The 11,780-nt window shown below is 38.1% G+C and overlaps 2 protein-coding genes across 2 annotated transcripts; one reads left to right on the top strand and one right to left on the bottom strand.

Moving 5' to 3' along the window:
- The first annotated feature begins 327 nt into the window (after positions 1 to 327).
- On the top strand, positions 328 to 8,438 carry LOC134221600 (uncharacterized). The gene is made up of 3 exons (XM_062700789.1): positions 328 to 812; positions 1,065 to 1,490; positions 8,026 to 8,438. Exons 1-3 carry the CDS (start codon positions 404 to 406, stop codon positions 8,436 to 8,438), a joined length of 1,248 nt encoding a protein of 415 aa, XP_062556773.1. The 5' UTR covers positions 328 to 403.
- A 75-nt stretch (positions 8,439 to 8,513) lies between these two features.
- Positions 8,514 to 10,698, bottom strand: LOC134221601 (uncharacterized). Its single transcript, XM_062700790.1, has 3 exons — positions 9,778 to 10,698; positions 8,668 to 8,857; positions 8,514 to 8,632 (listed from the first exon to the last, which is right to left on the bottom strand). Exons 1-3 carry the CDS (start codon positions 10,696 to 10,698, stop codon positions 8,514 to 8,516), a joined length of 1,230 nt encoding a protein of 409 aa, XP_062556774.1.
- Between the last annotated feature and the right edge of the window lie 1,082 nt (positions 10,699 to 11,780).

Here is an 11,780-nt window from a genome sequence, read left to right on the forward strand (position 1 = left end):
GTCATTTTTCAAAAAGGTTGGTTTTCAGCGATCAATACCAGTGGCGTAGCCACGGGGGTGGTTTTGGGTATAAAACCCCCCCCAAAGACAAAATTTTTAGAAGAAATTTTTTTTTGCGAAAATTTTTTTTTTCAGAAAACCCCCCCCAGACCAATTTTCTGGCTACGCCACTGATCCATACAATAGGTTACCTGCTTTGTTTATATGTTTTCAATATTTTTGATGCAGGTAATTCATTGTATTTTCTTTTTTGATTATGATTCATCTGTCTCCTTTTCCTTGTTCACTCTACCTAAATGATACCCAAAGGGACTATTTAATGTGGTCTATAAGATAAAGTATATGTCAGTCAAGAAAATCAGTGAAATTGTCCAGTTGCCTTACTGAAGAAACGTTTAATACAATGAAGCACGAATGCTCAAATTGCCATGTTTGGAGTAATTGTTACAGGAAACTTACTCCTAAACTGTATGATTATGCAGCGGAAAGGAGAATAAAATTGGATAAAAGCTGTTCCCACATTTGTAATACCTGCTATTGCCGACTTTATCGCATTATCAAGAAAGGAAACGAGCCAGCAGCTCCAAGTGCAGTTAATATAGAATGTGAAAATCAAGAACTCACCGTTTCTGAACCATCGAAACTTGATGATCTCGCCGTTGCCGGACCATCAGACACCAATAATTTCGCCGTGGCGGGACCATCTAGAGTGAACAATTTCGCCGCACCAGCAAACATCAATAATGGTGGTTTCGAAATAATCGATCCCAATGCCGCTGGATCATCGGAAATTGACGCTGTTCCTAGTGTTGGTAAGCAGAATAATCTCTTCTTTTTGTTCATTCAGACATCATGATTTGCTACTTTGTACTAGTTGTACTCGATTATTCAGAAAATTGAAAAAACATCAGTTCCGTATAATCTTACCTAATCCAACCTAGTAGCTCAATTTGTAGAGCAGTTGCCTATCATGCAACAAAATAGAATAATCGAATACAATATGTATTACATTATATGAAGAAACATGCTCCTAACTAATAGTTATTTTTCCATCTTGTTTTCAGAATCTTTGTTTTCTTTGGAATCAACGAGTGCTGAATCAATTGGTAGCGCTGGTGCCCAGAAACCCGGAGACGGTCAGGAAATTCTTCAACAAATGAAGGCAAAATTTGATGAAATATCTGACAGAAACGATCGATATAGGATTCTAACTTCCCTTCCCAAATCCTGGACTGCATACAAAATGATGCAAGAATTCGGTGTTTCGCAACGAACTGCTCAACGTGCAAAGAAATTACAGATTGAAAAAGGTTTTATGAGCACACCGGAGACCAGAGTAAATATGTTGTCTTTGAGCGATGATACTCTAACTGTAGTTAGGGACTTTTATAATAGTGACGAGATAAGCAGAGCATGTCCTGGGAAAAGGGATTTCGTTATTGAAAATATGGCAGGAGAAAAAGTGCATGTACAGCGCAGGTTACTTTTATGTGAATTTTATTCAATTTTCAAAGAGCAATATTTTACTTTTAAAATTGGATTTTCAATGTTTTCCAGCAGCCGCCCAAAAAATTGTATTCTAGCTGGTTCAAGTGGAACGCATACTGTCTGCGTATGCATTTATCATCAGAATGTTAAATTAATGTTTAAAACCCTTAAGGACAAGAAACTTATTCATAACCATTTAAAAACGTATCATGACTTGTTTTTTAAAATACTTTGTGAAAATCCTACAGAGAAATGTTGGTTGAAAACCTGTGATCATTGCCCGGGTACGCAGACACTGGAGAATGACCTGATGAATTTTCTTGAAAATGTCGATTCCTTAGAATTTAAACAATGGAAGCAAACAGATCGTTGTCATTAAATGAATTCAATGCGAATGGATGCAGAAGAGTATGTGGAAACATTTTTAGAAAAATTAAGCGAATTATCTCCGCATAATTTTATTGCAGAGCAACAAGGAAACTACTTAAAACAACTTAAAATTAATTTGGAAGCAACTGATTGCATTATAATTGCTGACTTCTCTGAAAATTACTCTTTTGTTATTTAGGACGCTATACAAGGTTTTCATTGGGCAAACGCTCAATGCACAATCCATCCTTTTGCCATATATTATAAGGATGAAGCACAACATTTGAAGTTTACAAGCTTCATAGCAATCGCAGAATTTACTAAACATAACCATTTTGCCGTTCGGCTGTTTATAACAAATTGTGTGAACATCATTAAAAAAAAGCTACCTTACCTGAAAAATATCCATTTTTTTTTCTGATGGATCAGGCAGTCAATACAAAAATAAGATGACTACTTTCAATTTGTGCCACATGTACAAAGACTTCGGTCTTAAAGCAGAGTGGAACTTTTTTGCCACTTGCCATGGAAAAGGGCCTTGTGACGCTTTAGGAGGTGTTCTAAAGCGAAACGCTTCAAATGCAAGTTTACAAGGCCATCATATTACAACTGCATACGAACTTTACTCTTGGGCTGTTTCTAAAGTAGATTCCAAAATATATTACGAGTTTTTCTCGGAAAAAGATTACAATGCAATGGAAAAGAAAATAAAGAACCGTTATACTCGTGTAAAACAAATCTCTGGGACACAATCGTTTCATTACTTTAAGCCACAAAATGAAAATTACATTATCGTGAAACGGTTTTCGTTTTCAGATGAAGAAAAGTGTGTTAAATTGTAAGAATTTTGCTATTATTTTTTTTGCTATTTTTTTTTTTATGAATTATGAAAAATAAAAATAATCAAATTAAATGCTGAGTTTTAATTGAAGGTAATCAGAGAAAACCATTGCTTGTAGTCTAAAGCTTTGAGATTTGATCTACCATTCCTCAATATAGCAGAGCTAAGATTCTCTCAGACTCAGTAAAAACTAGAAGTAATAAGCTTTCTATCCATAAAAAAACATTGCAAATCGATACAGTGGTTCAAAAGTTTTTAAAATAAAAAAATTCGAAAAATAGCGATTTTTCTGGTAACCCTATATCGAACATGGTAACCCTAATAAAAAAAATAAAAAAATACGGGTCTAATTATTTTCGATGAAGAACATACCAAGCGATTTTGTGCAAAATTGGACAACTTTTTTTTTCAACTCTATTCTTTTTCCGTGGAATCGCTGAACGTTCATTCCATGTGTGTATGGGCAGAAAACTTGAAATTTTCAAAAAAATGTAACTCAAAAACGGCTCGATGAACATTTCTAATTTTTCGATATGTTATGTAAAAATATTTGAATTTTCATAAAAAAATATAAAAATATATAGTCGTTGTGGTCCAACATTTAAAAAATCTTAAAAAACGAATATTTTGACCATTTTAGCAAATTTGAATTCACCAATACACCAAACCAAAAATTTTAGTAAGAACTAGAAGTAATAAGCTTTCTATCCATAAAAAAATATTGCAAATCGATCCAGTGGTTCAAAAGTTATGATTTTTTTTAAATAAAAAAAATCGAAAGATAGCGATTTTTCTGGTAACCCTTATATCGAACATGGTCACCCTAATAAAAAAAAATACGGGTCTAATTATTTTCGATGAAGAACATACCAAGCGATTTTGAGCAAAATTGGACAACTTTTTTTCAACTCTATTCTTTTCCCGTGGAATCGCTGATATATAGAATAGAAGAATAGAATAGAATAGAATAGAAGATAGATAGATTCGTTCGGTATAAAACTCACTTTCAACCATAGCTCGTTAATTATTGGCCGTAAATTTAATTTCGACGAAATGGTCATATGACTTGATATCTATTAGACGCAATGTCTTTCTGACCAACTGTCATTTGACAAAACATCAAAGACCTGTGCATGAGTTCATCAAATTCACTCACCTAATGGATTTTGACACTTGAGCGGCGTATTCGCTCGAATAAAAATTCATTTTGCGTTAATTATACGACCCGCCCAAACAGCAGAATTTCTCAGACGATCCCCACCGATGTGTATCCAAATGAGTGTCTAGTATAGGAACGAAATGCGTTCATATTTAATTTATGCACTTGTTCTCGCACCGGTTGTTTCTATCAAGGTTGTTGAAGTGCAATCATGCTTCGCACCGGTGGTGAATATTATTAGGTTCTGCAGCGTCTGTATCTAACCTCAAACTGATGACTGATTAGTAGTACTTCGCGTTGGACTCGGGGGCAGCCAACCAATCACGAACTCGAACCTTGTCGGAGTCAGTGGAAAGTACTACTGAACTGTCAAAAAAAGTTCATTCGACGAGGACCGAATTCATTCGTGACGTCATGCTGCAGAACCTAATAGACATTATAGCTTCCATAGACGAGCGCAGGAACGGTTGGGTCATTTCAATTAAGTGTGTTTTTCCACATTTTCACAGTGTACCACGTGAATTTGACGTCACACGCTACATTGCTTGGATTGCAATCGTGACGTCATGCTCGTTTGGCTACACTAACTGACAGTTCGTTTGGCAACACTCGCCTTCGCCTCAGCTCGTCTATGGAACCTACACGGAACCGCGAAACAACTCACTTTACGGTTCCTTTCACTCGAATCCGCCCTTGCGTGGAAGTCAAAAATAAGTAAAATGCGAAAAAATCCGGTGAGTACTTTGCCTTTACTCCCGTGTTGAATTTTCACCCACTATGAAGTTTCACCAACTCAAATTTATGTTATTTTCACTCACTCGAGACTATGGTGAAAACAACTTAAATTCGGCTTCTTCCACGGAACAGCATACGTTGGGTCGATGCAGCTCTCTTTGTTTATAATATCATTCATGAGAGGGAGTGAGAAAACTACCTAATATTGAGTTAAAAATTTGAACTTCGTACTCAAAGTTGAGTTCTTTAAACTTTTTTTTTAGGTTCTTTATTTTTTCTGTGTATAGTGTCTATATAGTGAATATCCGGTTGCTATTGAGGCGAACACGGAAATAAATAAAAACAGGAAATTTTTTTTTTTTTTTTTTTCAGAACGCGCCCCAACTTTTGTAACATAAGTATGTGCGTAATGCATTTTGTGATCAGATTAGCTAGACACACATCTGCTATGTGGCACTAGCTTACATATATGCAATAATTTAGTGAGGTGAATATCTCGAGATCTATATAAGACTTAGAAAGATTTTGTCTTCTACAAAGTTGTTCGGGTAGCCATAACATTTATGATGGAGAATAGTTTAGTTTGGAATTCATACGCATAACGGCGCTAGTGTATAAGAAATAACCTGTTAGGTTAAATATTTCTAAATCCGTTAGAGTTAGAAAGTGGTCACAATACACTAGCGCCGCCAAGCGGTTGTATTATTAACTAAACTTGCTTTCGTCATGATGGTTTTAATCATCCGAACAACTTTGTAGAAGACGGCAATATTCTTAAGATTTCAACTATCGAAATATCTAACCTTTTAGGTTATTTCCAATTCACTAGCACCGCCAAACGGCTGTATTTCAAACTAAACTTATTTTTATCATGATATTTTTGACCACCCAATCAACTTTGTAGAAGATGCCAATATTCTAAAAATTCCAGATTTCGAGATATCTAATCTATCAGGTTATTTCATATGCACTAGCGCCTCCAATCAGTTGAAATCGAAACTAAACTGACCTCCATCACAATAGTTTTGATGATGAATAACCGAACAATTTTTCAGAAGACGGCACATTTTTCATTTATGTTACTCTATATTTCCGTGTGATAGTTTGGCAACGGTTGGAGCGGGTCGCCAAATTTGCCAACTCGCTATTCACCGAAGGTTGCGTTTACATTTCCCAAACCCGTTTACCAACGACCGGTGCGAGTTCGCGTCATGATACAGGTTGCTATTTTGGCTTTATTTACGCACTGGTGGGGATCGTCTAAGAGCAAGCGCACCAATGCGTTGCTACAGCTATTATAGTAACGATCACCATACACGGTTGTTTGCTAAAACCCATTAATGGGTGAAAAAACACCCATTTTCGCTAGAAGTGTCTCTCCCCATTCAATGGGTAAAAGTGATTTACCCATTGTCAAAAAACAAATTTGCGGCAAAATGGGTAAATAAATACCCATTTTTCTACTATGAGGGGAGAGCATTTTATTTGTTATTCATTAATTTTTTGTTCTAGAACATTTGTTTTAAATTAAAATTAACAGGGGAAAAAATGCTTCTTTTATTTCCATCCATTGTTATCATACCTAAATCTAATTAATATAAAACATAAATTAGTTTGAAGTGTTTTTGTTCGACCAAAAGACGCTGATCTCGATACTATTGCCATCACAGCCGGTTCTGATTCCTGCACCAGCACGAAACTATATCAGTCCGTTGATCTGAATCCATTGATTGAAGTTGCTTGCCCCGGATCCGCCCGGATGGCGGATGGTCCTTATGGTATATATAGCGGTGTTCATTCTCCGTTGTTCGCTCCGATGAAGGTTCTGCTCTTTGGGTTAAGTCGAAATCCCATTTCACTGGTCGAATGGGGACTTATAAATTTTTGTTTCTGTTGTATAAATAAAACGCGATATTTTAAAACATAAACTATGTTCAATAAAATGGATCACTACAGTAAAAGAAATTAATAAGAACATACCTTTTTCCTCCATAAGGGTTTGGTTTATACTCGGGTTTATATTAGCAAAGAAACGGAAAAATCGATGTAAACGGAAGAATAGAAGAACATCCTTCTTTCGCCCATAAGTTAACCTGAAGAGATATAGAAGTTTAGTAACATTCAAATAAATAAAAATGTCGTTTACTTACAAAATCATTACCTAGATTGAGCAGGGAGCATCTCCTGCCATCAGGAGAAAAATATTTAATTTGATCACAACTATTTTTTCACCCATTAATGGGTAAAAAAATGCACATTTTTATCTCCATATAAAATTATAAGATGGGTATTTTTTCACCCATTTTCGAATTGAAATATTACCCCTTTTTTGACAGCGCCACACGCTTCCAAAAAATGTATACTTTTTTACCCATTAATGGGTTTTTGCCAGTAACCGTGTAACGTAGTTATCGCACCGGTGGTTGCTATCCGGGTGCGGGAAACAGCAATGCATTTCAGAATTACATGCAGTTGCTATTTGAATGTAACGTCAAAATTTTTGTTTTGGCTCCGTATAGGCTGTTTTTGTTTTTGTTATGCATTCTAATACATTCTAAAGTGGTGTCAAGAGTTGCTTGATAATTTAGTAGATTTTATAGTTGATTCAATTATTGTGAAGCTGAGATGAGTGCGTCGAAAAAACGAGCAAAAAATTGGAGTATAGCGGAGGATGAGGCACTGTGCACTGCATGGCTGAATATATCGCAAGATGCAAGCATCGGAACGAACCAGCGTATCGAAACGATGTATGATCGGGTATATGATTTGTTCATAGAGATTACCACGGAACGGCATGTGTTGGCAAATCCGGAACTGCGTGCCGCTAGTGGCATCAAAGCCAGGTAGCATCTCATAAGCAAAATGATCAGAAAGTTTGCTGGTTACCATGCTCAAATTGAGTCTCGCTGCCAAAGTGTTGCCTCACTGGAAGATATTTTAAAACAGGCGGTCACTTCATTTGCAGCTTCGGAAAACGCCTCGTTTTCCCTGATGCACTGTTATATTATTCTTCAAAGTGCTCCGAAGTGGCAGCAGTACAACAAAGTAAAGGTATGTCCTTTTGTTTATCTGTTACTCATATTCCTAATTGGTTGATGAATGTGTCCTTCTTCTTCTTATTGGCATTACATCCCCACACTGGGACAGAGCCGCCTCGCAGCTTAGTGTTCATTAAGCACTTCCACAGTTATTAACTGCGAGTTTTCTAAGCCAGGTTACCATTTTTGCATTCGTATATCATGAGGCTAACACGATGATACTTTTATGCCCAGGGAAGTCGAGACAATTTCCAATCCGAAAATTGCCTAGACCGACACCGGGAATCGAACCCAGCCACCCTCAGCATGGTCTTGCTTTGTAGCCGCGCGTCTTACCGCACGGCTAAGGAGGGCCCCAGTGTCCTAGGCCCAACCAAAACGAAAATCGTATGCAGATGAAAACGTTGAAAACGCCAGGCAGGAAGTAATCATGCCAGATGATATGCCTTCGACCTCCAAACGACCTATGGGACAAAAGGCTAGTAAATCCCTTAAGAAGCACCATGGATTCGCTGCAACTAATGCTGGACTGGAAATGGCGAAGGCTGGCACTCAGTTGGCGTATGCTGCAAAAAAAAGGTTAGCTTACAGCCAACAGAAAGCTGTGGCCTTGAGCAGATTGGCCAACCATTCGATTATGTCGATGGATTTGAACGGCTTGAATACGACCGCTAAAGAATATTATATGTTGGAGCAATCAAGAATATTGAAAGAGACCAGAGAGTTGGCCGAAATAGAACCGGGTTCAGAACCAGAGCCTGAAGACGATGATCTGCCTAACGACGATGCTTCGGAAGAGAATGTTTAGCTATAACACTGGTGTTGGAAACTTTATATATTTCTATATAGATATAAGTAGAGAAAAACCTGATCTGTTGGAAAACTAATCTTCGTTTCCCTTCATATTCCATAGATGCTCGACCAGGTCGTTCTGGAGTTGATAATGAAGCTGCCTGTTGTGAACTTTCTTGTATCGATTGAGGAACGTTGTGAAGTTATCTGCTTCTGAATCCAATCTGCTTCTTCAAAGATGTCACATGTCGAATTATTATATGATTCATCTTCGATAATCATATTGTGAAGTATTATACAAGCACGCATAATGGATTTCAAATCATTCTTATTCCATAGCCGAGCCGGATTTTTAAGTATAGCGAATCGTCCCATTAACGCTCCAAACGCCCTTTCGACATCCTTTCTGGCCGATTCTTGCTTATCTGCAAAATACTGTGAATGAAAAATACTCTTAGATCTAGTTATTAAGTAAAAGCAGCGGTGTAAAATAAAACTACGAAAAGTAGTGCGACGACGTATAGCATTTGTTTTACCTTTCTCATATACACTAAGGGAATATATTCATTCCAAAATCATTTTTTTATAAAAGGCCCGGATACCCATAGTGTTAAATACCAATCGACTCAGTTCTATGAATTGAGGTGATGTGTGTGTGTGTGCACCCACCCAACAAAATGAAGCAAAAGTGTCACTCATTTTTTAGACACTTATCCTTAATCGATTTGCTTGCAACAAGTTTCATTCGACGCAAAATATTATCCCATTGTTTCCTATCGAAAATTGTCTAGATCGGACTATGGGCTCAAAAATAATGGCCAAAATACTATTTTTTTAAATGCACGAGAAATGTACCATTACCGCTAGGTAGATTAATCAGTTTTTTTTTTTCCAAAACCAAAACTAAAGCCCCAAACGCAATTCGACGGAACAGCGACTGCGGAACAGCGGAAAATTTGACATACAATATATGGGTATGTAATATATGGGCCCTCCTTAGCCGAGCGGTAAGACGTGCGGCTACAAAGCAAGACCATGCTGAGGGTGGCTGGGTTCGATTCCCGGTGCCGGTTTAGACAATTTTCGGATTGGAAATTGTCTCGACTTCCCTGGGCATAAAAGTATCATCGTGTTAGCCTCATGATATACGAATGCAAAAATGGTAACTTGGCTTAGAAACCTCGCGGTTAATAACTGTGGAAGTGCTTAATCAACACTAAGCTGTGAGGCGGCTTTGTCCCAGTGGGGGATGTAATGCCAATGAGAAGAAGAAGATATGGGTTAACTGTCAATCCTGCCGTTTCTGTCGCCGTTCCGCTGTATTTCTTGGGATATTTTAAGTGGTGACTACATACCTTGCGCTTCAAACCCACTGGTGACGATATTGATTGAACCAGCGTTGCGTGTGGAGGATATATTCCGTCGTCTAAGTAATACCCAGTATTATAGGTACGACCATTTACTTCGAATTGAACTGGAGGAGTTTTTCCATTGTAATAATTGGAGAACAATGGAGACCTACCCATCACGTTTATATCGTTGTTCGATCCAGGCATACCGAAAAACGCGTGCCATATCCACAAATCATACGACGCAACGGCCTCTAAGATAATTGTGGGCTTCTTCTCCTTTCCCTTATACTGCCCAGCCCAGGCGCTAGGGCAGTTTTTCCACTGCCAGTGGCAACAGTCCAACGATCCGAGCATGCCGGGAAATCCCCGTTCTTCACCTACTCTCAGCAAACGCGCAATGTCCTCCTGAGTTGGAGATCGCAGATATTCATTACCGAAAACTTTCTCCACTGTGCAGCAGAATTCAAGCAGACACTTTCGAGCTGTCGATTCAGCCATTCGTACATATTCATCTATAGCATCTGACGGGGAGCCATACGCCAGTTGCCGAATAGCCGCTGTGCACTTCTGAAGACATGACAAGCCCATCTTACCAGTAGCATCCGGTTTTTGTACGAAATACGTGTTCGCTTCCATTGCCGAAGAAATTTTAAGAAATAAATTTCGATGCATCCGGAAGCGCCGCCGGAACTGTTTATCGGTATAAACTGGAGTAGTAGAAAAATAGTCGTTGAATAATCGGATTGCTCCTTCCACTGCGTGTCTGTTAATATTTCCGCTTTTTCCTAGCCGAGATCCTCTTTTATTGTTGTCACCAGATGACGAAAATGATCCATGTGCGTATAATAACATCTGTTCCGCGAATTGTTCCTCTTCGTCGCTTGAGTCGGAAAAATAGTGCAATAAAACCGCAGCGTTCTCCATTCTCAAATTTTCTCAACAAGCAGCACAGCCTAAAGCTCAACAGTAAAATTTGCGAAAAAAATAAACAAACTACCTTTGCCTGCAATCAAAATAACAACTCCGGTGCGAAAACAATATAAGTAAATTGACGATCAAAATAATAACAACCGGTGCGTACATCAGTTGCAAGCCAAATTAGTAACCCTCAAAGTTGCGATAATAGCAATGCAAATGACTATTCACTGGTGCGGTTGGGGAGATCATTTTGCGTTGGTCTATTGGACTAAATATCTTTTGTTTCCCGGAGACGAGCCAGTCTAGGGCTGAAAGTCTCCTTAATAAAGAAACAACAAAAAATCTCAGTTGGTATCGTAGTTGGTTAGAGGGGTTCGTTAAAGTCAATATCCTGTCGAGAATATTCACCGTTTTCCTATTATTTATTCTTTTTATGAGCCCATTATTCTTTGGACAATATTGGAGCAATAATTATGTTACATTTTGAAATACCGCAATAAATTATTTATTATTATTTACTAAAGTTCCTTTCTTTCAAATATTCATTCGACGGAACGTCATTCGACTAAATGTATCAAGATAATTCATTCGGAAATCCGATTTCGACCCAATTTCCATTCGACCAAATGTCCTATCGACGAAATGTATGAAGATTCTTCATTCAATAATTTGATATCGATTAAATGTCCATTCGACCAAATGTCCATTCGACTTCTTCCCATCCCCTAAGTATTATGTAATTTGAGAATGTACCCGCAAATTCCACACTTGTTCCCATTGTGCGCTATTTTCCACCAATCGAATCGATTCAGACCAACAATCATCAGCAGCTTCATCTGCTTATTCTCCGGACTCCGGAGAGGGTTCACGTCGGTTGTATTTTTCGGATCGTAAAACCCGTGCACCGTGGGGTTTAATCGATGGTCGGTTCATAATTTTTGTGTAAACACGATCAGTAAAACATTCTGGCTCGACTCGTCCCGCATTCAATCCTAAAGATGATGGAGACAAATTTTCGACTGAGCCGGGGAGGGAAAACGTTCGAAAGACACCGGCGCCCGTGTTTTACGGCCTCTACCAAATTAAGC

This window comes from Armigeres subalbatus, chromosome 3 (genome assembly GCF_024139115.2).
Source record: "Armigeres subalbatus isolate Guangzhou_Male chromosome 3, GZ_Asu_2, whole genome shotgun sequence".
Lineage (NCBI taxonomy): Eukaryota > Metazoa > Arthropoda > Insecta > Diptera > Culicidae > Armigeres > Armigeres subalbatus.

Excerpts from the sequence above, each read along its gene's own strand:
- LOC134221600 (XM_062700789.1), top strand. The coding sequence starts at position 404 with ATGAAGCACGAATGCTCAAATTGCCATGTTTGGAGTAATTGTTACAGG. Across the intron at positions 813-1,064 it reads TGACGCTGTTCCTAGTGTTG|AATCTTTGTTTTCTTTGGAA; the intron begins GTAAGCAGAATA and ends TCTTGTTTTCAG. Across the intron at positions 1,491-8,025 it reads ACAGCGCAGGTTACTTTTAT|ATGAAAACGTTGAAAACGCC; the intron begins GTGAATTTTATT and ends AATCGTATGCAG.
- LOC134221601 (XM_062700790.1), bottom strand. The coding sequence starts at position 10,698 with ATGGAGAACGCTGCGGTTTTATTGCACTATTTTTCCGACTCAAGCGAC. Across the intron at positions 8,858-9,777 it reads CAGTGGGTTTGAAGCGCAAG|TATTTTGCAGATAAGCAAGA; the intron begins GTATGTAGTCAC and ends TTTCATTCACAG. Across the intron at positions 8,633-8,667 it reads ATCATATAATAATTCGACAT|CAGATAACTTCACAACGTTC; the intron begins GTGACATCTTTG and ends TGGATTCAGAAG.